The sequence below is a fragment of the Phyllostomus hastatus genome, unplaced genomic scaffold (assembly GCF_019186645.2).
Source record: "Phyllostomus hastatus isolate PE091 unplaced genomic scaffold, TTU_PhHast_1.1 phas_contig_34, whole genome shotgun sequence".
Taxonomy (NCBI): domain Eukaryota; kingdom Metazoa; phylum Chordata; class Mammalia; order Chiroptera; family Phyllostomidae; genus Phyllostomus; species Phyllostomus hastatus.
The window spans coordinates 49,499,200-49,524,591 of NW_025333857.1; the positions used below are offsets into that span (position 1 = coordinate 49,499,200).

The 25,392-nt window shown below is 54.2% G+C and overlaps 1 protein-coding gene across 1 annotated transcript in view; it reads right to left on the bottom strand.

The window, feature by feature from the left end:
* Positions 1-2,345: 2,345 nt before the first annotated feature.
* Positions 2,346-25,392, bottom strand: part of GABBR2 (gamma-aminobutyric acid type B receptor subunit 2) — a 329,379-nt gene continuing 306,332 nt past the window's right edge. Inside the window, exons 14-19 of the mRNA XM_045840918.1 lie at positions 21,233-21,343; positions 16,757-16,981; positions 14,760-14,942; positions 11,080-11,209; positions 7,505-7,622; positions 2,346-4,892 (exon numbers count right to left, since the gene is read on the bottom strand). Of these exons, the coding sequence (XP_045696874.1) occupies positions 4,727-4,892; positions 7,505-7,622; positions 11,080-11,209; positions 14,760-14,942; positions 16,757-16,981; positions 21,233-21,343 (933 nt within the window). The 3' untranslated portion in view covers positions 2,346-4,726. The remainder of the gene's footprint in view (positions 4,893-7,504; positions 7,623-11,079; positions 11,210-14,759; positions 14,943-16,756; positions 16,982-21,232; positions 21,344-25,392) is intronic.

The window sequence follows — 25,392 nt, forward strand, 5'->3', positions numbered from 1 at the left end:
AGACCCCCACGCCTCCTCACTCACCCTCCCTACACAGCGATATGTGTGGCAATAGGGACATACTTCCCACAGTCTCTCAAAGTGAGGGGAGGGAGGAGGGCAGAATTCTCAAGAGTTTTAAACAGCCCTGACCAATGTGGCTCAGCTGGTTGGGCATCGCTCTGCAAAAGCCAAAGGTTGCTGGTTTGATGACTGGTTGGGGCACGTGGCTAGGTTGCAGGTTGGGTTCAGTCCCCGGTCAGGGAGTGTACAAGAAGCAACTGATAGATATTTCTCATGCTGTTTCTCTTCCTCCCTTCCTCTCTCTCAAATCAGCCCATCCATCTGTAAAGTTTTGAACAAAAAATGAGCCCTCACATGGATCTCTTGATTCTCACAGATTTCTTTTGGTTTTAAGTGCCACAGACCCTACTCTATAACCAGAAAAAGGGACATATTAGCTCAAAACCAGGAGGCTCAAGGGCAGGTGCAGCTTTAGGCATTGCTGGTCCTGGAGCCCCAGTGATGTCACCAGAGCTCAGTTTCCCTGTTTCCATCTCCCTCCCGTGGAGGACGAGCAGGACGAAGTGCACCCCCACCCTCTGGACCATGCCTTCAGGCTCCAGTCAGCACAGACCTGCCCCTCAAGGCCACGCAAGACCTGGAGAGCTGCAGTGATGACGGTGATGAGGGTGTTCTCCAGCCCTGTCCCCTTCAGACATGCTCCGGGGTGAGGGCAAGGGTTTCACCAGCTGGTTCCACAGTTACTGGAGACATGGGAAGACCTCGAGAGAACCCGAGGAAGCAGAGCAGAGTCTCCACATTGCAGTGTCTCCCCGCCACGGCTGCTCTTTCTGCCTGGGATTCTGGGCCAGGCCTGAGGACATGGACTTGAAAGAGCTGGCGTCTCAAAGCCAGGCCATCTGGGTTCCAAGCTTGCCTTCAGGACCTTCTGCTTGACCTTGGCTCGTGTCACTGGGCCTCAGTTTCCCCACCTATAACAGGAGGGGCTGGACAACACCTCTAAGGCCCTTCTTAGCTCTTCATTTTTGTGTTTCTAGGTCAGGTAGAGAAAGAAGACCAGTCAGGATTCTGGCTCTGTTCCTGCCTTGGCCATGACTCACTAGGTGATCTTGGGTAATCCTCCTTTTTTTTGGATCTGTTTCCCATCCTCGAACATCCTACACCTCATGGGCTGAATGAAAGGTGGGATGGAGCAGGGCTCTCTTGGGACCAGGATTCTGGAGGCCTGTCCTTGGCAGGCTCACCACGGAGAGTCCCGGGCTGTAGAACACTCTGGCCTGGGACCAGTCTTCCGGCGAAGTCTGTGGGCCCAGTACCCGTACTTCTGGGGTCTGCACCCATCATGCGGCCGCAGGCCTCCCCTACCTGCTTTGGCACTCGGCCGGTGCTCATACTTCCAGACCCAGCAGCCAACATGGGCACGCCTCAGCCGGGGTGTTCAGTTCTGCTGAAGGCTTGTCAAAGGCTGTTCGGAGCAAATGGGATGGCCTAATGCTGGGTGGGACACTGAGGAAGCAGATGGGGACCCCATCCTCAGTGAGATCATGGTCTGGCAGGGGTGTGGGGAGGGCCAGTGCCATGACAGAGCGACAGTGTCCTCAGCACAGAAAATAGGAAGAGGTGATTTCATGTTGGGGACTCGAGGGTGGTGTTTTGCTTGGGACTTTGAAGAATGGGGAGGATCGGAGATGCAGCTGCAGGCTGAGGCCAGCATGTTGGAGGGAGTGCTAGCAGACTATAGGGTCCAGGAGGAGGTGGGTGACGAGGCTGGAAAGGAGCACGGGGCCACATCTCACAGGCTGTCAAGGCCTGGAGGGTGTGTCAGGGAGGCTTCTGGATTAGTCAGGAGCCTTTTGGTTGCAAGTGATGGGGACTGAACCTGAACCATCCTGACAAAGGAGGTCATTGACTAGTGGAGGAGCTGAGACTCTAAGGAAGGCCTGTGCATCCCAGCATGGGAAGACTCAGGGGCTGCTGGCCTCAGGAACAGCTGTCAGAGGCTCAGACGCCACAAGAACCCACCTCTTGGTCCTGCTTCTCTTTGTGTTGGTTTCTTTGTTCTCTTTACACGGAGGAACCCTGGGGAGGGGCTTTCTACTGGCACAGTTCAGGTCAGGTTCCCACTCTGGACCCATCACCTGCGGCCAGAGGCTACTGTCAGCAGAAGGCAGGGGAGGGCAGCCTCTGGAGGAAGGGACAGTGCTGAGCAGGGAGCCCCAGAACTGTCTCCTGAGACCCGAGCAGAGCAATATGGCCTGAAATGACCTGCATTTGGGGCTTAGGAATAGGCATTAAAGACGACAGTTTTTCCCCTTTTATTCATAAAAACAAATTTGCAACAATTTATTAAAAATTGATACCATGCAATAGGGGTTCAAGAAATTCCTCATTTACATTGGATTCTGGCAGTTCCAGTCTAATTTAAAGCGTTTGTGCACTAACATCATTGGAAAACACCTTCAGGCTGAAGCCTTTTTGGAGATGGACGGTGTGTTTGCTGTGTAGAAAAGAACAGACCGGTACATAGCTAGAGTCACTTCTGTGGGTCTTATTTGCAGGGAAATTTAAAAAAAAATGGGCGAACCTACAGTATCGTCAAGACAGAGAGTGTACTTCGTGGGTTAGCCTAGAAGACTGTGCACGCTCAGGAGTCACAACGGGTCACAGATGCGCGAGCTCCCGCCGACTGGCCGGCGCTTTCGTCTCTTCTTCCCTTGCTACGCTGGAGTAATATTTCTACAGGTGTTTGTGTGTGTGTATACATTATGTACAATGAATCGTCTCCTTCTCTTTGAAAAATTAGTGTGGCCCTTTAAATTAAATCTGATGTTGGTGAAACCAAGAAAGCAAGTAAATACTGGTAATACACAGTGAGTGACAACACCGATTTTTAGTGCCGAAACAGACAATGACTTCAACTTGACCTGTGATGTGTTAACATTGTTTTTTTTTTTTCCCCTAAAAGCTACAGTACCTCCGTAACCTCTCTTTGGGGGAGGGGAGAGGAAAGCTATGCTACGTGAAATAGAGTGTTTTGAAATGTAGGCGACGGTTAAGATTCCTGCGGGCCCTTTTGTCAAAGCCTGGTGGTGACAGCAGCGTGGTCCTGACTTTGGGGGTCTGGGAGGAGATTATTGCCTGCCTGTTGAAGCTGCCATTAGGTTTCTCTAGGGAGTGAGCGGCTGCTCGGTTGTGCGGATGTCCCGGACGCTGTCGTTCAGCCTTTCTCTAGCAAAGGGTGAACCTGTCTAGGAATGTCACGAAAGTCATGGGGAGCCTCTCTTCGGCCGGCTGATCCTGGCAGAGGGCCGTGCTGGGAGCTTCCCTGGGTCGCTCCCCTGGCTGATGTGGGGGTTGAAGGTCATGGTCATCCTGATACCTCACGGGTCAGGGCTGCTTCGCATGTGATCGGAAGCTTTCCTGCACAAGATCAAGTTCTGATCCTCAGAGCGACCCTGTGAGGTAGGCAGGATGGGTGTTATTTCAACCCTAACTTGTTGGAGGCGGGAAACTGAGGCTGAGAGAGACACTGACGACTTGCCCAAGGTCATGGAGGGAGTCAGCAGTGGAGTGAGGACTTGAACCCAGGTCTGTCTTACTCTCAGGCCGGTGCTCTTTGGGGTTCAGTGAAAAGGGAAGGGTGAGCTTACGAATGAGAATCAGTGTGCTGACTGGTCACCCCTGTGACCGCCATGGGCACAGCTCACTGGCTTGTCTGGACTGAAGGCTGCCTTCTGGAAGCTGAGGGAAGCCCCAGCTGGCAGCTCTTTCCCCTGCTGCTACAGGGATGTCTTCTAGAAGAATGCCCATGATTCACTTTGGTTAGAAACAAAGTCAGTGGGGGAAAACCAACCCGGCAAGCCCTTGGGCCCTGGAGAGAGGTTAAAGTGCACAATCTTTCTTTTTTGTGTATGCTGGGAACAGACATTCCATGATTGGCTCAGGTGGCCCCCCTTATTACCGGGAACACCTGATGCAAACACAAGGACATGGCCAGCGTGGTGGGTGCGTGACCGACTGTCGGTGAATGCTGCAGAGTGTGTCTGCAGTGACGTGCCCTAAATCCCCACAGTCCAGAACGCGTGTTATTGTGTTGATGTGTGGCATTTATCAGAGAGTGAGGTCCCGCCGGGAGGCATCGCTCAGCCTGCTCCCGCACCCCAGGCCCGGCCACCCACCGCGGAGCTGTGCCTGGCTGCCCTTCCTGCAGGCTCCCTGTTCCAGGAAGGCTGGGGTGGGCTGCACTGGCAGCTGGGGGCCTGGCTGCCCTGCCCACTTCCCTCCCCGGAGGGGAGGAGGGCTGGCCCGGGGGGCCCGCAGCCAGTGACGTGTGTGCAGAGGTGGAGGCCGTGTCCCCAGAAGCCCTTTCTCTTCCCAAGGCTGCTCAGTGACTTCTAGCTGGAGTTCTAGTGACTCTTTCCTTGTCTAGGATTCTTGTTTCCTCAAAGTTTCAAACATCCCAGTTTCTCCTGTTTGCAGACACGAAGGAAGAAGTCATTTCCACTCCTCTTCTTTGTGAAAGAATAAAAACTTCACAAATAAGGCGCGAGGTCAGGTGCCAGGTGCGCCCGTCCCGTCCACCCGAGGGCCCCCAAGCAGCCCCGCGAGGCCAGCCGCGGCACCCCGCCTCTCCGCAGCCAGATCCGACCGTGCTCCTGCAGCAGACGCCTCTGCTCGGTGTGGTTCTGTCATGGGGGAGGCCCCGGCCCCAGGCCTACCGCCCTTACAGGCCCGAGACCATCACTCGGAAGGAAGGTGGCACATGTCTGTGGCGGGGGCTGGCGGTGGGGCTGACGCAGGGGCTGGCACAGCTGGCGTCCACGCCTCCGATAGACGGGAGGTAGGCGTGGTGGAGGATGGGGAGCTGGAGGGAGAGCCGGCGCTGGATGCTGTGGTGGTGGGGGAGGGGGGAGAGGGAGAGAGAGAGAGGGAGAGGAGAGTTAACGAAGGCTATCTGGCTGCTCACTGGAAAGTTCCTTGGACTTGCTCTGGCTAAGAGGTTGACGGTAGGAGCATAGTGTTCTCTGATTTCAAGATCTGACCATCCTCTCATCTCACCATTCACCATCTAGCAGGTGTTTAATGCGGGCCCACCTGTGCCAACTACCACCCTGGCAATAACCAGGGAGACGATAAGCAAGGAGGATGTTTCTGGAGCTTCTGGTGATCCCTAAGAACAGGGCTTTGCTGCAAACGCAGACAGTTCTCATTCTCTACTCCTGCAAGCCCCCACCTGGACCTGGCTTCGGGTGTCCTCCCTGAAAGGCTTCCCAGCCGATCCGTGCTTCCCAGTTGGCTCTGCCTCTCCTGCCCGCCCAGGACCTCAGCCCTGCTCACTGGGCCAATCCAGCAGGTTCCCTCCTGGTCTTTGGGCGTCTTTTGGTGACTAGCATCACTGAGAAGGTCACTCAGGGCTAAGATCTCTCTCCTGCCAAATTCCCCAGTTGAATCTTCTCCCTCCTCTCTCTGTGCACGCTGTCCTCTGGTAGCTGGTTTCCGCCCCCCCAAAACTGCTCGTGGCCACTCTCTGCGCCTTTACACGTGCCGTTTCCGCAGCCTGGAGAGCCTTGGTCTACTTCCCGAGCTGATGACCTGCTTTTCCTTCAAAGCCCAGTTCTTTGTATTTGCTGTCTCAGAGAGCGAGCCCCTTCCTCCTCTAAGCTCCCAGAGCCCTCAGTAAGTTTCTGAGCTGCAGCCAGAAAACCCCGACCCAGCAGGTAGATTTGTGTGACCGACGGAGGAGCAGAGTGAAAAGGGAGCTGCCTCCCGACTCCCTTCTTCCTGCCACACCTCCGGCACTTGCCTCTCATCAGCCTTCACCCTGACTGGTGGGTTGGGAAGTCCCCTTGGTTGTTGGGGGATGTGCCCAGGCCACCAGCCCTGCTCTGCTCAGCTGCGCTGTGTGCACTTCTCTGTGGCAGCTGGGGAGCTGCCTCCCCTGCATTCTTAGGCCTTCTGTGTCCCCAGTGCCTGGCCACGTAGGCGGGATGAAACCCAGACTGTCACAAAAACCCAGGAGGCAAAGGCAGTATTCCCGTTATGCAGATTAGTTTGCGTAACTTGCTCATGGAAACCAAGCTGGCAACAAAGCAAGGTGGGACTCCTGCTTCTGTTAACCCACTGAGCTTTGTCGGGCAGGCCAGGCACTCCACAGGGGCTGCCTGACCCCCGCACGCTGTGCCCTGGACTGGTAGGAGGGTGCTGGTGCGGACCTGAGATGGAAGGGGACAGACGCAGGGCTGCCCCACTCCCTGTGGACCTGCTGGCCAGAGGGGCTTCTCCCAAGAGATACTTCACAGATGTTCATGAGGTCAGGGTGTCGGGGACCTCAGTTTGAAATGAAAGTTGAAGCTGTATCACTGATCACTTCCTTGAGGCCAGATGGTGTGGGCAGAGAGTCCAGGAGAAAGGGCCTGAAGATAAACTCGGACCCGGGAAAGGGTGGCCTGTCCGAGCCTTCCCCGTGGGGCCATCTAGCTGGGCAAGGCGAGCATCTGAGTGGCTGTCAGAGCCATAGCACTGCTGGCCGGTGGGATCCTGCCTACATTTTCATTCACTCAACAGACACTTGCCAAGACCCTGCTTGGTGCTGACCCTGTGTTCAGTCCAAGGGACCTATGAGGTACCCATATCTCACCATCAAGGTGCTGCACTGTAGTGCAGGGAGCTGAGAGGTGAGCTGCCGACACGGGCCATGTACCCCTCAGTGACTGCTCTGGACTGGAAGCCAGTGAGCCCTGGGGCTCATCAGTTTGAGAGGCAATTCACTCTAACCCTGAATGGCCCCCAATGACTCGGCAGTTGGTGATTCGGCTGTTTTTGCTGGTTCCTCACCGAGTGTCACTTCCCAGGAGCCAATTTGCAGGGCTGACATTTCTAATCTCTGCTTCCCATCTGCTGTGAGCTGGGAAGAACTAACTACCGCCAGTGGGAACAAAGCAAACCGAGATGCCCAGGTCATCGCTTAGATGCTACCTTCTTGCTGAGTCTCCTCCGACTGCCCTATTTAAAATTACACTCCTAACCCCCTTCCCTGCTCTGTTTTTCTCCAAAGCATCTATCATTTAAGATACCAGGTTTTGCTTTTTAAATTAAGTTATTGTTTTACCAGATAGATTGGAAGCTCCATGAAGGAAGCAATTTTTGTCTGTTTTCTTCACTGCTACGTCTGACACATAGTAGGTCTCAGTAAATCATTAAGTAAACACACTTAGCAAGATTAAATTTCATACACCACAAGGGCAGTGTGCTACAGTGGAGAACATGGGATTTGATATTAGACCCGAGTTCCGATCCTTAGCAACAGGGTGAGCTTTGACAAGTCGCCTCCCTTCTGTGAATACCAGTGTTCTCATCTGTAAGGGGAGCACCTGACCTGCCGCGTGGGGCTGCTGTGGAGTGCAGATGCAGGAACGCACCTGCCGACATGGTGCAAACTGTAAACTGTTCTGCAGGAGTCACGTGCTCTCTGGCAGTAATTCCCCAAGGGGAAGGCACTTACTGTTCTGGGGAGTTTATGTCTTCTACGGGGTCTTTGCACGTCCGCGAGGGCTCTGTTGTGCTCCACTGAAGCTGGGGGTTTTGATCGAGGTGATTTTTTAAAATGGCCTTTCCTCCATCTGAATGCAAAACAACAATACCATAATGCATCATGTTAACTTGATTTCTAAAAACCGACAATACACTCTTTTTAGGATGCTGCCCAAGGAGAGACAATGCAAAGGAGCCCAACATCTCTTTGCATTCTCCAAGCCTCGGTCTCTTCCACAGCTCTCCCGGGACCAGGGCGGAGAGCTGAGAGCCCCCGCCCAGGGACCCCAGTGGCGTGCCGCAGAGGTGTGTGGGCGTGCCCTGTGCCCTCCTTTTCTCCAAGGAAGAAAAAGGTGGGGGGATCGTGTCAACCAATGAAGGCAACAGACATCAGAGGTTCTAATCTGAAGGCCCTTTTCACTGGTACACAGGGATGTAATGACAAAGAAAAACCTTCAGGGTATATTTTACAAGAATTGAAAATAATAATAATAACAGTAATCTTCTGGTGGGAGCTGAAATGGACACAGTCCTTCCGGAGGGCGCTGTCAGGAAGCATCGAACGCCGTGGGGAGTGCGTATGTCTTCCGCTCAGAATTCCCGCTTCTGGGAATCATCCTCAGGGAGCAATGAAAGATCTGCGTGGAGATGCGTACGAGATGTTCGGATCAGTATTGTTTAGGGTATTAGGAACTGATCCTAATCTGTTCAGTAATAATGGGTCAGCTACATCCTAGTAGGTACGTATGGGGCCTCCATTCAAAAAAATACTGTATGTCCACAGAAGATGACGATGTGGCTGCTGTCGACCCGCTCTGTGCTTCGGCCCACCTGCGGGCAGTTAAAGGAGTCTGAGATATGAACGCCTGCTCCCTGCTGGGAGACCTGGACTCACCTGGAGTGTTTCCTTCTTCCCCTGCAGTGCGCAACTTCACGCGTGTCACTTTGCACCCATGGAGCGAGCACAGTCCGTTCTCCTTATTCATGGCGTCTGCATTTGTAAGCTTTCCCCTCGCTAAAGTCTACTTGCAGTCCCGAAGTCAGTACTGGTGATGCTTCCGTGGTCATTTGCTGACACGCACAAAGCACTGGAAAACTGGAGTTGCCGGACACGCACATCCCCCGTGAGGTCAACTCTGTCTTCTTGTTTCAGCCCTCGTTCTGTGGATAAGTGTTTTTTTGTGGTCTATTTAGGGCCACATTTTTCACACTTTGGGGCTTCATGCTGGTGATTTCACTGTTAAAGTGGCCCCAGCTGCATGCTGAGGGGCTGCCCAGTGCCCCCGAGCTGAGATGTGCCTGGAGCAAGTATGTGTGTTCATTCAGGCATAGGTGGTGGCACTCCTGGCTGTGAGTTCGATGTAAGCGCATCACCAATACACATTAGATAAGGTGTTTTTAGTCAAACACACATAGACTAGGGTTTGTACTGATCCGTTGACAAAAATGCCAACCCGTGACAGACTTGCAGGAACTGAGCCTGCATTTCCCCGGAGAGCGGCGGTTCAGGAGCCACGAATTCACATCTCACAGCGACTTCATAAAACTTAAGTGTCATGTGTAATGACAGTTGCCTGGCAGATAGCCTGAGGAGAAATTCCAAAAGTGGAATTGCTGGATCAGAGCAACTTCTGTGTCAACCAGCAGCGTTTGAGAATGCCCGATTTTCCACCTGTTTCCTTCCATTCTCTGCAACGCTTTCATCTCCAAACGTGGCCAGTCTCAGGGGCGGACACGGTGTCACCGCGGGGTTGATCTGCACCCCTCAGTAAGGGCAGGATTGAGCATCTCCTCAGAAGCGCACAGACTGCCTGTTTCCCGTGCTCAGGGCTCTTGTGCCCACCTTTCCCTTGGCTTGTTGGGTCTTTTTCCTCACTAAATTTCATACCATGATACACACTTCGTATACAATGACATATAATTTCTCCTTAGACACAAGGACAAGAGCTTGTTGCCTGAGCTGTAACACTTTCTGGAGTACTTTGTTGTTTCACTTTTTGACTGTACTTATGGTGGCATTTGCACTGTTAAAAAATTTTCTTTTGTAGTTTGATTTGTGAGCCTTTTGTGGTTTTCATGTTTGGCATCAAACTTCAGAAGTCTTTCCCTCCTCTGAGATCGTAAAATGAATTCTTCTAGCATGTTCATGGTTTCACCTTTTATGTTTAAATCATCTATCCACTTGGATTTTTGTGTAAAGGGTGAGGTAAGCATCTAACATTTTTTTTCCAAATGGCTACCCATTTTTCCTGATGAAATGTATTCAATGTCCACCTTTTCCAGATACTAAAATTACTAGGAATCATTTTTATTCTTTCAATTTCCTTGCTATTTACCTCAATTTAAACAATTTTAAACAATAAATGTCTTGTATAATAAGTTTATAATATTGCTTTTATAATATACTGATTATATTATATACAATAAAATCAATTATAATTTTATAAGAATACTTACTACTTATGTGATCAGAAAAAGATTTTTCATTGACTTAAAATTAATTTTATACAGAAATGAATATATGCAAATGATGAAATACAAACAACAGAGAAGTACATAAAAATGAAATGTAAAGGTTCCCTTCTCACCCGTCCTCCCTACATACCGGCCCCTTTCCACACAGGTGGAGACTGCTATGGCTTTGGTGTGTGTCCTTCCAAATCTTTGTAGAAGACGCACGCGCGCGCACACACGTGCATCTGTACGCCTTGTAATGCTGGTCCTCATCCCGCGTTTCACTGAGAGGTCTGGCCACATCCGCACACACAGACCCCCTCACTTTTTAATAGCCGTGTGGTGCGCCTTGTTTGGTTGTATCATATTCAGTGAAACTACCCCAGATAGTGACAGTTAATTCCAGTTTTTCTTCCCCAAAAATAATGTTGCGGTGCACAGTGTGCGTCTCCATCTTTGTCCACGTGGGAGCATTTCCAAGGGCAGGCTCCCGCTGGTGGAATGGCTGGGTGAGAAGTTTCACACCTAACGTTGGGAGAGTGCCAGACTGGCTTCCCAAACATTGCAGGAGAACACTCATTTCCATGTTCTTACCAACAGTGGTGACCTTCTAAAATTTTGCCGAAATGTAGGCGAGAAATGACTGGTGTTACTTCAGCCTGCATTTCCCAGGAGGCTGGGAACCCAGGGCCGTGCCGGACCCTGCACCATTGATCCTGCACATTGACCATTCCTTCCCTGCACATTGACCGGGTGTGCGGACACTGAGGACGTTGTTGGGAGAAGAGCAGGTGCTCTGTTAGACCAACGCACCCCAGTCAGAACAATGGGGAGGCAGGCCACGTGCACAGATGAGCACCTGGGGCCCAAGAGTTCGAGGAACAGAAGCCCAGGCTCCAGGCAGAGTGGGGCTCCAGGAGGACCCTGGACTGTGGACAGGGGTGTGGGCTGCAGATGCTTCCGCTCTGCTTGTCTACTCCAGACCAGCCCTGCCCCTCCCTGACCCCAGGTTCTTCATCTGTCAAACGGGAGGTTGGTGGCTGGGGTCCGATCCCCAGGCCCTCCCATTACAGGAGCCCCGCCTCCTCTTACCTGTGCTCTCGGTGAAGTTCCCCAGGCTGAGGATGTCGTTGAGCTCTTGGTAATGGTTCTGTTTAATGTAGGTAGTCTTTTCTGGCGTGTCCTGCAGCTGCATGGTGACCTCTTCCAAGTCTTTATCCAGCTAGAAGGCAAAGGCTCCATCTGAGTCAGAGCTCTGGCCCAGCAGCCAAGCCTCAAGAGGCAAGAAGTGACACACAGGGTTACAGGTCTGGGCCTCGGGCTGGGCACTGAGAGCCGGAGGGGCTGCTGTGTGTTGGGGGAGAGACGCAGGAGGCCCCTGCCGGCTCTTGTCCCAGGAGAAGCTGTGAAGAGAGGGGCCTGGGCTTTGCGATGATGTGTCCAGTGCAGGCTGTGCCTTGTGGGAGCAGCCAGGGAGGCGGGGTGGGGGGAGAGCATCACAGCGCAGGTTCTGAGGCTGGACGCGCCAGGGGCAAACCCAGGGCTGCTCCTTACTGGCTGAGAGCTGGCTGGTGAGAAGTGAGTCTCAGTTCCTTTATCTGTGGAATGGGGTAGTAACAGTACCTACCTCACAGGGATCTTGTGAAGATTAAATGAGATAATATAATAAAAGTTTAGCCCAGTGCTTGACACATAGTATGAGCAACCTACTACTATAATATTCCTGTAATTATTATCATGGATACTAGCAGAACCCTTGGTGTACAGGGCGGGACAGGTCTACAGGACCGGTTAGTTTTGGGTCTCACACTGTCACAGATGCAGGGCAGGGGCAGTGCCTTCAGAAGGGTTAAGCAGGATAGAGCCCTGTCACCCCCAGGCTATCCAGGGTCCAGCCAAAGTAATGCCTGCTTGAGTGTGGTTGGTAGGGTAATAATACGGGTGTAATAATTTATAGTTTTAATTTGAACATTTCACCTAAAAGGTCATATGGTGTATTGAGTGTGACATTGTTATGTTACAGAAGTGCAAGCTTACGACTTTGTAATAAAAGATTTTGTAATAAAACGGGGGCCTTATTTGTGCTAGACCCTGTATAAAACCCAGAAGCACGCCCTGGTCAGTTCAGCCCCCGAGAGCCTGGGGAGTGGGTGCGTGTTGGGGAGTGGACGGAGCTGGGGAGGGGAGTGGGCCTGCACCTGCAATATAAGGGAGGGGACCCTACACACTGAAAGGTGCTGTTCTGATGTCAAGAGCACAGCCGTGAGTTGTTTAATAAGTTTTCACGTGGAGGAGGAGGAGAGAGACCCTTTTCTGTGGGACTCAAAAGGCAAGGCTAGGGTCAAAGGGTGGAAGCAACAGGAAGCCAGATCGTGATTCAACTCCAGAAAACCAGCCCAACGCAGAGGGCTCCGACAGCGGCGTGGGGTCTGGGTTCCCTTGCAGGAGCGCTCGCTCAGGGCTGGAGTGAGCACGTGCAGCCGAGGACCAGGAAGCTTCCCCGCTGTGCTCCGGTGGCGGCAGCGGAGGGCTGTCCGCCCTAGCAGCCGGCTTGGGAGGTCTTTGTGGCAGGCTCCTGGAGCCCCCATGGTGGGCACGACCAGATTAGCAACTAAAAATACAAGATGCTCCATCACATCTGAATTTCAGGTCACAAGGAATAAGTGTTTAGAGTAAGTATATCCCCAGTGTTGTATGGGCCATACTTACACTGAAAAATATGATTGGCTGTTTGTCAGGAGTTAAAATTTAACTGGGCATCCTGTGTCTAACCTGACGACCCTGTTCCTCGGGACTCTTAGCTGGAGACTGCAGGTCCCAGCCTCCCCGTGGCTGAGGGTGACGTGTGAGTTCTTGTCCATGTGCCTGGAGCGAACCCCAGATGTGCACAGTTTTGTTTCACTTGCTTGAAAGGCAGTCCCCTGCAGGGACTTCCCCTCTTTCCTTCCTGAGACTGAGAACAGGCCGTGCCTTCCCCCGGCTTTGACTGTGCAGCTGAGGACAACACACGCCTTGGGGAGGGGCAGGCCAGAGTGAAGGGGTCTCAGCCGGCAACGACCTCTGACCTTGGGGAGCAGAGCTGCTGCCCATCTGGGCCTCTCTCCTTAGCACTGTTATGTGAGAGAGAAATGAATGTATATTTTCCCTGGGCAACTTTATTTGGGTGCTTCTTTGTTATGGAGACTTAGCCGGTATCCTAACTAGCACACTCCCCTTTATTCCTCTGCTGTCCCACTGAATCAGAATTCCTCTATTAAACACACGGCCCAGGCGCCGTGGGCCCAGCCCCAACCCCTGACCTGAAGGGAGGGGTGGACAGAAGAAGGTAATTTGGTTTCCCCTCCCTGGTATAGGAAGTGCAGGATCTGAGGTTTGTCTGGGCACAGAGGAGTCTAGTTTGGGCCTCTCTGAAGTACTGAGGCCCCAGTTAAGGACCTTCCGCACAAAGGGGAGGTCTGCGGCCGCGATCTCTCTTTCCCGAATGTTTCTCTTCATTTCCTCCTCTCCGGATACATCCCACAGATGCAGGTGATTGCGGGGTGTGCAGGGAGAGTGAAACCTGGAGGAGCAGCACACGGTTAGGGAGCTACTGGGCAAACAATAGATCAACTCGGTCCTCTGCTGCCTGGGTTCTCAACACGGGGCTCCCGAAACCCTTGCGGGTTCCTGGGTGACAGGCATGTTTCTTACTTTCATGAGGCAACTCTGGGTGGGCTCCCGGGGAGGGTGGGTCATCCAGAAGACCAAGCTGTGATTAGGAGCTTGGGATTTTCGGACCCACTCTCAATTCCTTGAGAAGGGAGAAGGGCTGAAAACGGACTTCATGAAGGGTCCGGCCTGCCTGGTGGGGCCTCCACAGTAATCCCAGAAGTGCCGGGTTCGGAGAGCTCTGCGGCCGGCAGACGAACCTCTGCACCAGGAAGAGGATGCACCCCAGCCCCGGGGGCGCAGAACTCCCGGGCCTGGGGCCCTCCCAGACCCTGCCCTGTGTGTCTCGTCATGTGGCTGTTCCTCTGTATCCTTTATCATGACCCCTTAATAAACTTACATTTGTAAGTGTTTCCCTGAGTTCCATAAGCTGCTCTAGCAAAGTATTTGAACCTGAGGAGGGGACGCTGGGGTGCTCCGATTTGCAGCCAAGTCAGACTGAAGCTAAGGACAACCCGGGGACCTACGGCTTGTGCTTGGCCCCTGAAGTGGGGCGGGAGAGGCGTTGTGGGATCTGACACTGTCCCCAGGTAGACAGTTAAAAATGAGCTAAACTCTCAGACGCCCAGCTGGTGCCACAGGGAAGTGCTTGGTGTGGGGAACACCCCCCGCCCACACACACACACACACACATTTGGCGACCAGAAGTGTCAGAAGTGAGTGTCCTGTGTGAGCAGTGAAGGAGCCACACAGGAGGTGTACAACTGAGGTTTTCCAACTCACTACCCTAATCTGGAAGTTCACCGATCTCTAGGAATGCCTTTTTCTCTGGGGATGTCCAATTTGAATCAGGGCATCACCGGACCCCCAGAACCTGGCCCAGGTGGGCGATAGATAAACTTCTGCCAGATTCTGAGTAACGGCCTCTGTATAGTTCATGTCCCCGCCCCCCACACTCTTACAGCCACAGTGGCAGCAGGTGGGACTGCACAGCCACAAGGCAGGGGTGTCCCGGAGGAGGTGTGGTGGCAGCGGCAGGCCAGGGAGTCCCCGCATTGCGGGGGGGCTCCGACGGGGACCCCGGTGGGTGGACAGGCCGCCGACGGCAGTGCCTCGGGAGGTACCTCTGTGATCTTCATGCGCAGGCGGTGGTTTTCGGACTGCAGGCCCTCCAGGCGGGATGTGCTTGCTTGGTTCACGCTGGTGACTGAGGTGGATGTTTTGGAATCTTCTTTCTTCTGATTCTGAGTGAACTGGAACCGTCGGTTCTGAGTGGCTGCGTCTGGGTTTGTCCTCAGAGTGATCAGCTGAAAGGACAGAGGCGGGTGTGAAGAGAGATCCCCACGGCCCTCCTCCATCCAGTCCTTCCCGGCAGGTCCTGCACTGGAGGCAACGGGGCCACAGAGGGGACACAGGACTGCCTGCCATCCCCCCTGTGTGCCACCTGGGCAGCCCCTTCCCTCGCCGAGTCTCAGTGTCTTTCCTTTCAGTGCAGGTCTGGTCCCTGGACCCCGATTCCTCCGCCACCCCAACCATCCTGCAGAGCCCCCCGAGGGCCCGCAGGCCTGGCTCCGGCTGAGCCTCGCTCTGCCTCAGGCCTCACCCAGGTGTGGGAAATAAACCCGAGGGTGACAGTGTGACGACAACAGGGTGGAGGGAAGTGATGGCTTCTCCCTGTTAGAGCCACTGATGAGTGACTAGTGAGTAGCTCTATTGCTGACAAAGCCATTTACATGCTAGAGAAAAGGTTGCCACTTGACCCTGATCTTACTCCTTTAGTCGAGAAACATCTGGGGTTTGAGGCCGGCTCTGGGCTCAGTCCTGCAGAGCAGGGGCCTCACGGCCGGCCGGCTGGACCTCGTGGTCCGGAGGGGAGGGGCTGAGCTCTGCGGAAGGTCTGGAAGGATGGTGAGCATAAGGGAATCCCAGGGGGAAGAAGCGGCATTCGCCCTCACAGGGAGGCCTGGGGCTCAGGGCGCTCGTGGAGGAGGGTGGTTTGGATGGTGGACTGGGATTTCTGCAGGGACTGGAGGAGACGAAGGGCAGTGCAGGGCCAGAGGGTGACTTATGGAGGGTGACAGAGCCGAGTGACACGGTCGGAGCTGGGCTTAGGCTCCCGGGGCATGTTCTGGGTGCAGGCAGAGGAGCCGTGGCACCGGCCTGGAGCCCGGGCAGGTGCTGGCAACCAGAGGAGGAGGGCGGGCACGCCAGAGGCATGTAGGGCAGAGCTGACACTGCTTGGGGGCTGACGGGCCCCCAGGGGGGACACAGGTGAGTGCTCGGCCAGCCTCTTGGGGAGGAAGGAGCCTGAGTGACCTCTCCCCGATCCTCCTCCTGGGCAGACACTCTCTCTCCACTCTGTTTCCTGCTCGTCTCTGCCCTTGAGACCCAGCAGACCCAGCAGACCCGCCGAGGGCCGGCTCCCCTCGGGCTCCCGGGAGATCAAGGCCTCCGGTTCCCCAGCCTGCTGTGGGGTGGGATGATGTCTGAAAAACACCTCACAGGGTGGTCCTGAAGGCCAGCTTTTCCGATGAATGAAAAATGTAAGTGGCTGTTAAGATGATCATTCGTTTGACCCACTGATACTACGGCTGCTGCTCTATCTTAAGGGAATGACTGGAAATAAGGAGAACGTGTTATGTAGAAAAAATGTTATTTACAGTACAGAAAGCCTGGAGACGACGGCAGTGCTCACCAGTGAGAGACTAAGTGGGCCGGTACATATGGAACTTCCCCCCGATGACGGTTATAAAGGCGGGGGAACGCAAAGGACAAAAATTAAGTGAAAAAGGCAAACTACAAAGCAATATCTGTGCTATAATCACAGCTATATATAAAAAAGCATCAATGTCTAGTTATTAAAAAAGCACCGGAAGAAACACATCCAAAATATTAACAGTAAAAAACCCCAACAAAACATTAACAGTGATTATTTTGGGGTGGTGGGCCTATGTGAGATTTCTGAAAAATCTGTTTTTTACTTTTCTGCATTTCCCCAACTTTCTGTGATGCGAACTGTGACCATCACTAACAAAAGCACGTGCAGAACTTAGGACGTGGAAAAGAGTCAGCGACCCCCTTGCGGGGGCCAGGGCGGGAGGCCCGGCGGCGAGGCCGGTACCTTGGGCACGAACACCAGGCAGAGGGTGATGGTGCTGCAGAAGATGATGACCAGGGCCACGATGCAGAACTGCACGTTGGGCTGGTCCCGGGTCAGGAAGGACACGGCGGCCCCGATGATGCACATGATGCCCACGTTGTAGACACTCATCCCGATGTACTTGCTGTCGTTGAGCGCGGGGATGCTGACGTTGCGGGTCTCCCAAGCTAAGAAACAACCGAACAACTGAAACGGTGAAGAGAGAGGGAAGAAGGTCATTTCCGAGCGGCGGCACACGCTCGCTGCTCTGAGCAGCAACCCAGCTGAACTGCAGGTTGCTCGGGAAGGGGGGGGGGCGGCTGCGGGGAGGGAGCCTGGGGCTTCGCTGTCCACCAGGTCTTCTGGATGTCACGGTCTGTCTCCACTCGTGGCCCCGGGGTGGATCTGGGGGTGCGGACTGGGAGTGATACAGCTGTCCGGTCGTCCTACGCCCCCACCCCTGGTTCCTGCACAGACCCACAGAAGGGAAGGCCATAGTGGGAAGACCAGACATGACCTCAACCCTTTCCCTCATTCTATAGAGAACACAGGGGCCCAGGGAGAGGAAGGGGCTCGTCCAAGGCCACAGAGAAGTATGGTGGCAAAAGTGGAATGCGTCTGCAGAAGTTCAGTCCAGTCTTTTTTCTAGTAAAGCAGGCAGAGCCCCTGTGTCTGGGACTTCTGTTGCCCCCACAATGCACATAGCTACCTGGAAGAGAGACTCTATTTCCTAGTCTGTACACGACTAGGTTCTGGCCAATGCCATATAGTATGTACAAGTGCATACAAGTTCTGGGAAGGGTCTTTAAAGAAAAGGATCCTTCCTAACAGATGGAGTGGAATGTGATGGGTGGAGCTTCAGCAGCCATCCAACCACAATGAGGAAGCAGCATGGGGAAGATGCAGGAGCCATGAGAGGCAAGGAGCTCAGCTGCTGGGAGCCTCTACACCTCTCCTAGATTGCTTGCTTGAGAAGGAAATGAACAAATTAATTATGTCTTTAACCACTATTATTATTATTATTATCTTAACCAATATCTGTCAGCAGAACTGAGCAGGGTAGAACTCAAATGTAATCTGAAGCAGGGTGCAGGGAGTTCATCTTCACAGGTGGTCGAAGGGGTGGGCAGGCTGCAGAGGAAGTGCAGAGGAAGTGCAGGGCAGAACCGGTGGTGAGGGAGGGAGGAAGAGCTGGGGCGACTGCCGGCTGGTGTGGGGGCTTAGCTGCAGCCCAGCACTGGCAGGAGGCCTCCCCTCAGAGGCCCTTCTCCCTGCTGATGGCATCACTGCAGCTGGGGCTCCCAACATCTGCACGGGCCACCTGGTGTCACAGTGAGGGCCCGCTGGGGGTCACTGTGCTGGGTCAGCACAGTGTTGTGGAGCAGAAGGGGTGCTGGCACAGGGCTGGAGGGGCTGGAGTCTGCTCTGCTGCCCACGGGCCGTGTGACTCTGGGCAAGTCACTTCGCCACCCAGGACCTCAGTTTCAGTATCTGTGAAATGGGAATAACAACAACAGGAATAATAATGTCTCACAGGGCTTCCTTCTGGGTGAGACGAGAGGGCGGAGGTGAGAGCAGTTTGTAGTGAAAATGTCCTGTACGGAATTTGAAAGCCATTTTGTAACTGGTAGTATGTTGTAGAATTGTGGTTGTTTTCCTCTCCTTTTCTTGGTGTGTTATCTCACAGACCGATTTAGTTCTTAAAAACTCCTTTTAAAATGGGGAACCAGAGGCCCAGGAAGCAGACACCGGACGGAGAGAGGAAGCCAACGGCTGTGGAAGCCGGCCGTGGGCTGGGTCCCGTGGGCTGTGCCCTGCCCTCCCACAGGGGCCTGGGGGGGCTGCCTGAGGCTCATAGGGGAAGGAGCGGAGGCTGGGAGGGGTGAGGGGACCTGCCGGGTCCTTCAGCAGTGAGAGTCAGGGCCGGCTGGGGGCCGGGCCTCTGTTCTCTGAGGGGTGGGGGTCTGCGTGCCCCCTCTCTGCCCCCACTGCCAGGGGGCCACCAGACCATCCCGAAACATGGGCGCGTTGTGGGCCTGTTGGCTGGCTGCATATCTCGGGAGAGTGCCAGGAGGAAGCGGAGAGTAGCTTGTTACAGGCCTTCAAGGAGGGCGGTGAGGGCTCACGGGCACAGGTTACATGGAGGCCGATGTCAGCTGAGGGTAAGGGAGAACTTTCTAGAAAAGCGACCCATCCATAGTGGTTTGAAGGGTGGCCCTAAAAGATATATCTGCATCCTAATCCATGAAAACCGTGAATGTGAACTTATTCGGAGAAAGTCTCAGCAGATAAAACTGATTGAGGACCTTGACACGAGATCACCCTGATTATCCGGGTGGGCCCCAAATCAAATGACAAGAGTCGCTGTGAGAGACACAGGCGGACAGACTTGAAGGGAAGGCCGTGTGCAGGCTGAGGCGGAGCCTGGAGCAAGGAGGCCAGCAGCCGAGGAATTCCTGGGGCCACCAGACCCTGCGAGAGACGAGGAAGCTCTCTCCCCTCAAGCCTTTGGAGAGAGCGCGACTCTGCCTTGACCTCAGACCCCCAGAACTGTGGGGGATACATTTCTGTTGTTTGAGGCCACCCGTCTGTGGTACTTTGTTAGGGCAGCCACAGGAAACTGCTCTGCCATCCACGGCTGGCACAGGCTGCGTTGAAGGGGGTGAGCTCCCCATGACCGGAGGCGTGGAAGCCGTGGGGAGAGAGCACTCGCTGGGGATGCGCACGGTGGTCTGTGGGGCTGAGGCTGCTGACGGTGGAGCAGCACCCAGGGCTGTGAGCGCTCTTTCCGGCCCCGAGAGTCCGAGGTTCCAGAGCAGGAGGGGCCAAGAGGGGGGCTTTTAGTTACGAACCCCAGGGGCCAGGAGGGCTGCGGACAGTTCTCCGCACGCGCTGGAAACAGTCACACATTTGTGCTGTCAAACACGGTTTTACTGACGTGCTCTGACTGAGGGCATTAGCTTCCCTGGAGGAGAGACTGCCACCTCCAACCACTTCTGGAAGTAGGTGGGGAGGATAATGAACGGCCAAGACACTACAGACCAATCCAGTTACGAGTCAATCTGAGTCACATAATCTAATTTCACGGCATCAGGATCGAGGACAGGGAGGCTGAAGGGATCCCGGGAAGAGTCTAGTGTCACTCTGTTCGACAAGGGCCGGGGAAACCCAAGTGATGGGTGTTGTCCACGTCCTGTGACAGGGAGCTCACGCCTTCCCAGAGGCTCCTCCACTTCTGTGAACACTGCTTTGTTATACACAACCCTGCCCCACAGGGACCGGAGGGCTGCCTTCCGGCCCCTCTGCCCACTGACAACGGTTCTGCCCTTGGGTCTGTGCCACCTATTTCTGACAGCTCTGGTGACCATGTCCCCAGAAAGTGTCCTTCTCTAAGCCTAGGACCTTAGGCCAGTCTTCAAGGTCCCGTTTCCAGTCTGGGCACCTCCTGTGGACACTTCCAGGTCATGGTCGCCCAGTAGTTCTCAAAGGACCTCTATGGAAACACGAGAAGGGCTCAGCTAGCCTGAGGTGGGGACGGTCTTTGGCCCGGGTCCTCTAACACCTGCTCCTCTGCCGTGGCCCCTGGGAGGATCAGAGCAGGCCGGGATCAGAGCAGGCCGGGAGGCAGGGGAGCAGCGGAAGGAATCCCAGTTATCTGCCTTTGGGAAGGGCTTCCTTTCCCGCTTCCAAGTAAGAGGAGGCCGCACAGAGGCAGGTGGCGGCTTCATTTTCCTGCGGAAACATCTGACGGGGGAGTAGTAGCAGCTTCCTGTCACTGGGGTGGGGGGCGGGGGACTTTAAGTGGAGGTGCAGTTTCACGGGATATGGAGAGAAGATTCAGGGATCAATCTGGGACGAGATAAGGTGGGGCTGACCTTTCAAGTCCTTCCTGCCTTTGAAATTCCACGGTTGTGTGAGGTGGCTCGGTAGGAGACCTCTGATGTTAACCCAATGAGCAGAGTGGAGGTTCCAGATGGGAGGTTCCCAGGTGGCCTCTGGCAAATCCCCTGACCTCCCCGAGCCTTACTCTCATCCATAAAGTTGGACGAGGCCGCTAACCTCCCACGGATGTAGAGAAGCCAGTGAGAGTCAGGATGTGAGTGCGTGCTAGGTGTCCACAGACTGCCATTCCCGGGGCGGCACGGTGGCAGCTGCACAGAGGCACACTTGCAGGGTCTGGGCTTCCTCTCTTGTAACCCCGCTTCTGACTCCACCACTAGCGGGAGGGCCCTGGGCAAACAGAGCCTCAGGGTATTCCTCAGTGAGACAGAACGTTGCTCGTGCTAGATCACGGGGTTGTTATGGGAACTGCGGTCACATGAGGCAGATACCAGCCTGGCATGCAGCAAGTGCCTAGTCCTGGGGGCCTGTTTATTTTTATGTTGATGGAGGTCCCCTGGGGGAGAGGGTCTAACTGAGAAGCGACTCCCTGCGCCCCGCCCCCGGCTCTGCACCTACCATGAGGAGGCCCTTGTAGGCGTAGACGATGCCGAGCCAGATGGTCATGTGGGTGTTCTCACAGTGCTCCAGGAGAGGGCGGATGGAGATGTCCCGTCCCGCTGGGTCCGGCTGTGCAAAGAACAGACAGAAACCCAGGGATGGCACCGGGCACCCCTCCAGCCTCGGGGTCCCTCTCTGACTGCCCTCTTCCTTCCCATGAGCCCCAGCCAGTGACACTGTCCAGGAGGCTTCTCAGACGCCACCTCTTTCCCCACCTGTGTTCCCATGGGGGCGGGCCTCAGCCACTGCTGACTGTCTTCCATTGGTTGGTCGTGACTCAGCCTGCACTAAAGTTATCTGCGTTCTTCATGCCCTCCCAACTTTGTTGGCGCTCCTGAGGGTAGAACTGGGTCACTTCTGTGCCCCTAGAACCTAGCACAAGGCCTGGCACAGAGCAGGGATCTGTAACATTTGCTGAAAGAGTGAGGGCAAGAATGAGGCACAGAAGTAGGTCAAGAGGCCTGGAGGTATCTCTGGGATTTACTTGGGGAGCTGGAGACACAGATCTACTGTCTGGGCCAGTCACGGGGCCTGCCACGCCCTTCCAAGGAGATCCTCTCACCCACCACCCCACTAGGGAGCTATGGTGGAGTGCCATGCTGTGTACCATGTGGTCCACGGGGGGCCAGAGCTGACAGGATAAGGGCTGGGCACCTGACCCTATGCAGCCAATCCAGAGGCTCGTCGGAGACTCCTGCAGTTTCCTAGTGCAGAGTGCTTTAAGAGGGGTGGTCCGGAGGATCCCACCCAAGCTCCGGAGTTAGAACTGGGAAACTCTGGGAGAGAGTTGAGGAGGAGGTGGCAAGAGGAGAAAAAGACACCCAGAGGATGAAAAGATATATATACTGTAGAGACATTTTTCCTGAATCATTGAGAGTAAGTTGCAGACATGCTGACCTATCACCCCTAAACGTCTCACATGTATTTCCTAGGAACAAGGCGATCTCTTACATAACTAAATGCATGCTTGCCCAAATTCTAGAAACTTAACAAAGATACAGTATATTATCTAACGTATCACCCACTGTCAAATGTCACCAGTTGGCCTGATGACGCCCTTCAAGGCCGCCATGGGCCGTGTGCTGCATTTTCTCGCCATGCCTTCAGTCTCCTCTGATCTCCGGCAGCTCCCCAGCCTGCTTCGGTTGGTTCTCTGTGTCATTGGTATTTCTGAAGTGCCCCGTTCGGTTACTTGGTAGAATGCCCCTCCGCCTGGGGTTGTCTGAATGTGTCTCCATGATGAGACTCAGGTTGTGCATTCTTGGCAGGAGTCCTACGCCAGTGATGTTTTGATCTCCTTGGTGGTTCACTCAGGGGCACTCGGTGGCACTTGGTCCCATTACTGGCCATGATAACTGTGACCATTCGGTTGAAGGGACGTCTGCCAGAACTCTCCACTTTAAAGGTGCCATTTCCCCTTCGTGATTAATCAATGATCTGCTGGAGACACTTGGAGCCTGTGTGGGCGTCCTGTTCCCCCACAAACATGAACTCGGTGGTTCCAGCATCCACTGATGATTCTCACCTGAGTCACAGTGCTTTGGGGGCTGCACAACAGTGATTTTCCAATTCTGTGATTCCATTCAAATATGTGGCATTCTACTGTAAACAAGATCTTCCCTTTCTGCTCACTTTTAAAATGTATATCAGTATGGACTTTCATGTTTTTATTTAATTCAGTGTCTTAGACTCCCATAACGCGATTACTCATTTCGATGCTCATTTCCCCCCAGACTTGGCTAATGGAAAACCCCTTCATGCTGCCTTCCGTGTCTTTCACTGTGTCCCCATAATTTTTTTTGAGCACTTTTTTACTTCTTGGCACAGGACGTCCCAAGGTCTCCTCACACTTTTCTCTCACCAGTCTTGGAATCAGCCATGTCTCCAAGGAGCCCTGGTTCTGTTCGGCTGGGGCTGGTGTTTAGAAGCCAAGATCTGGGCACTAGATGTGCTCACCGTTTCTGGGGCATCATGACTTATAGGTCCACGTACGCGTGTATGTACATATGTTCCTTCCTTCCTTCCCTCCATCATCATTCTATCTTTCTTTCTATCACCTGTCTGTCGATATAAACTCTCACATCACAGGGGTCTTGCTTGCTTCCCTCTATTTCACATTTGCATCTTTCTTCTTTTACAGTGAGAACACTGGTTTCTGGTAACATCAAAATGGTCTCTCATTTGTTTAATCCTACAAATAGGCCCAAACTAGTTTTGGAATTGCTATATCCATACACTGTCAAGAAATGTATTAAGTCAAAGATTTCTCTGCAAACCTGTTTGTCTTTAAAACAGAACCATTGAGGTCATCTTGTCAAAGAACTGTGTTCAGGACGTAGTTGCCCTATTGAGGCCCGGGGTAAAGCCACATGCTGGAGGGTAAGGGCTGGCCAGAAGGGGCACTCTGGTGATGTAGGAGGCAGGCCTTGGGCGGGTGGAGGATGGAAACCTCTTTCTCCTGGCCCTGTCCTCTAGGCCTGGCCTTTGAGGCAGCAATGGCAGGGACACCTCTGAGTTGGGGAAGCAGGAGTGCCAGGAGTGGTGCAGCCTGTGGGCTCAGGCTGTCCACCAACCTGACCACCCCACTGCATGTTCTCCAGAGCCTGACTCCCCTTTGCTGTCTCAAGCCACAGAAAGCCTTAGTTCAGCCTCCATGTCTCCGTGGCCACTGAGTCCACACACAGGCTGGAGTGCCAGAGGGGCGAGGGGTTCCTTAAGGCTCTGCAGTGGTAGCGGTGGGCACCGGGGCAAGGTGATCCCCAGGAACCAAGGTCAGCATGGCCAAGGCTAGAGATTCCTTCTCTCCTGCTATGCAACCCAGGAGCTGGGCTGGATTCTACCAAGGGTGATGGGCGTGTCCTGTGTCCTTGCATGGTTTAACTGAGGAGACTGAGACAGGAGTTGCCCTGAGGTCACCAGTGACTTTGTGGGGAACGTGGGTTTCTCTGACATTGGACAACAAGCGACACTGCAGTGCAGCAGGCCCGCCACGGTCATGCACGAAGAGCAAACCCGTCAATGATGACTGGGTCTGCTCTTCCACAATGAAAGCAATAATTTGTGATGGACCCTTGGATTATCTGTGAGAGGACTGATTCTGCCACACACCTTTGTTCAATGTGACAATAACTCTGTTCACGGGAAGCTGACAACAGTCGTCTGGATTACTTACCCCCGCCCCCCCCGCCCGTGACAGACCCTTCCCTGCACTCTTGAGCAAGAACTTTCTCCTCCTGCACCTCCACCCACTGGTTGTGCCTCTTGGGCTCCCCGGAATAATCCCAAGCTCTCTCCTTGAGTCTGCACATTCTTCTTCAGGAGCGGGGAGACACCGTGAAGGTACACATCATCGTCTCCCAGAGGTTGACCTGGGCCTTCAACCTGCTTGAGCTTACCACTGATCTGCAGGCCTAGGACTGAGCTCACCCTCCTGGGGAAGGTGAGTCTGCCTGCACCTTGCTCCAGGTCTCCTTGGCTTTCAAGGAACGACCTTGCACTGGTGATTTGGATGTTCTTTAGGGCTGACTCAGCCCCAGCAGGTGATTTTCACCCAACTGCTGTTAGCTCTGTCCCCCCGCTTCTGGAGCTGACATCCCAGCCTGCTTATCTTCCCCCTGTCAGTAACCACCATCCCCACACCCCCTCCCCCGACCCCAGTCCCCATCGCCGTCTGCTCTGACTTTCTGAATCCTGGAACCCTAATTCTCACATCTGGTCTTTTAGCCCCCACCCATCGCCATCAGCTGAAGCACAGCCTTGGCTGCAGAGCTGGGCAGACGGCAGAAGAACCAAGGGCTCACTGAGATTTCAGAGAAGTCAGCGGTTCTGAGGCTGGGCGGGGGACAGAGATGCCCCCATCTCCCCAGGACCCAGGCTCCCATCCAGAAATAAGCCACAGCGATCTCCTGGTAGTGCATGTCACCCTCACACAGGCCTGTGCACACTGGATACGGATCAGAATGGCAGGGATTGGGGTTGGCTTTAGGGGGTTGCAGGAGGGAGAGGTGTGCCTGCCCAGGCAATGGGAGGGGGCAGGGAGCCCAGCCACCACCTGAAGCGCTGACTTGGAATCACTGTTGTGCACCAATCCGCCACTAGAGGACAGCAAAGAACTGTGC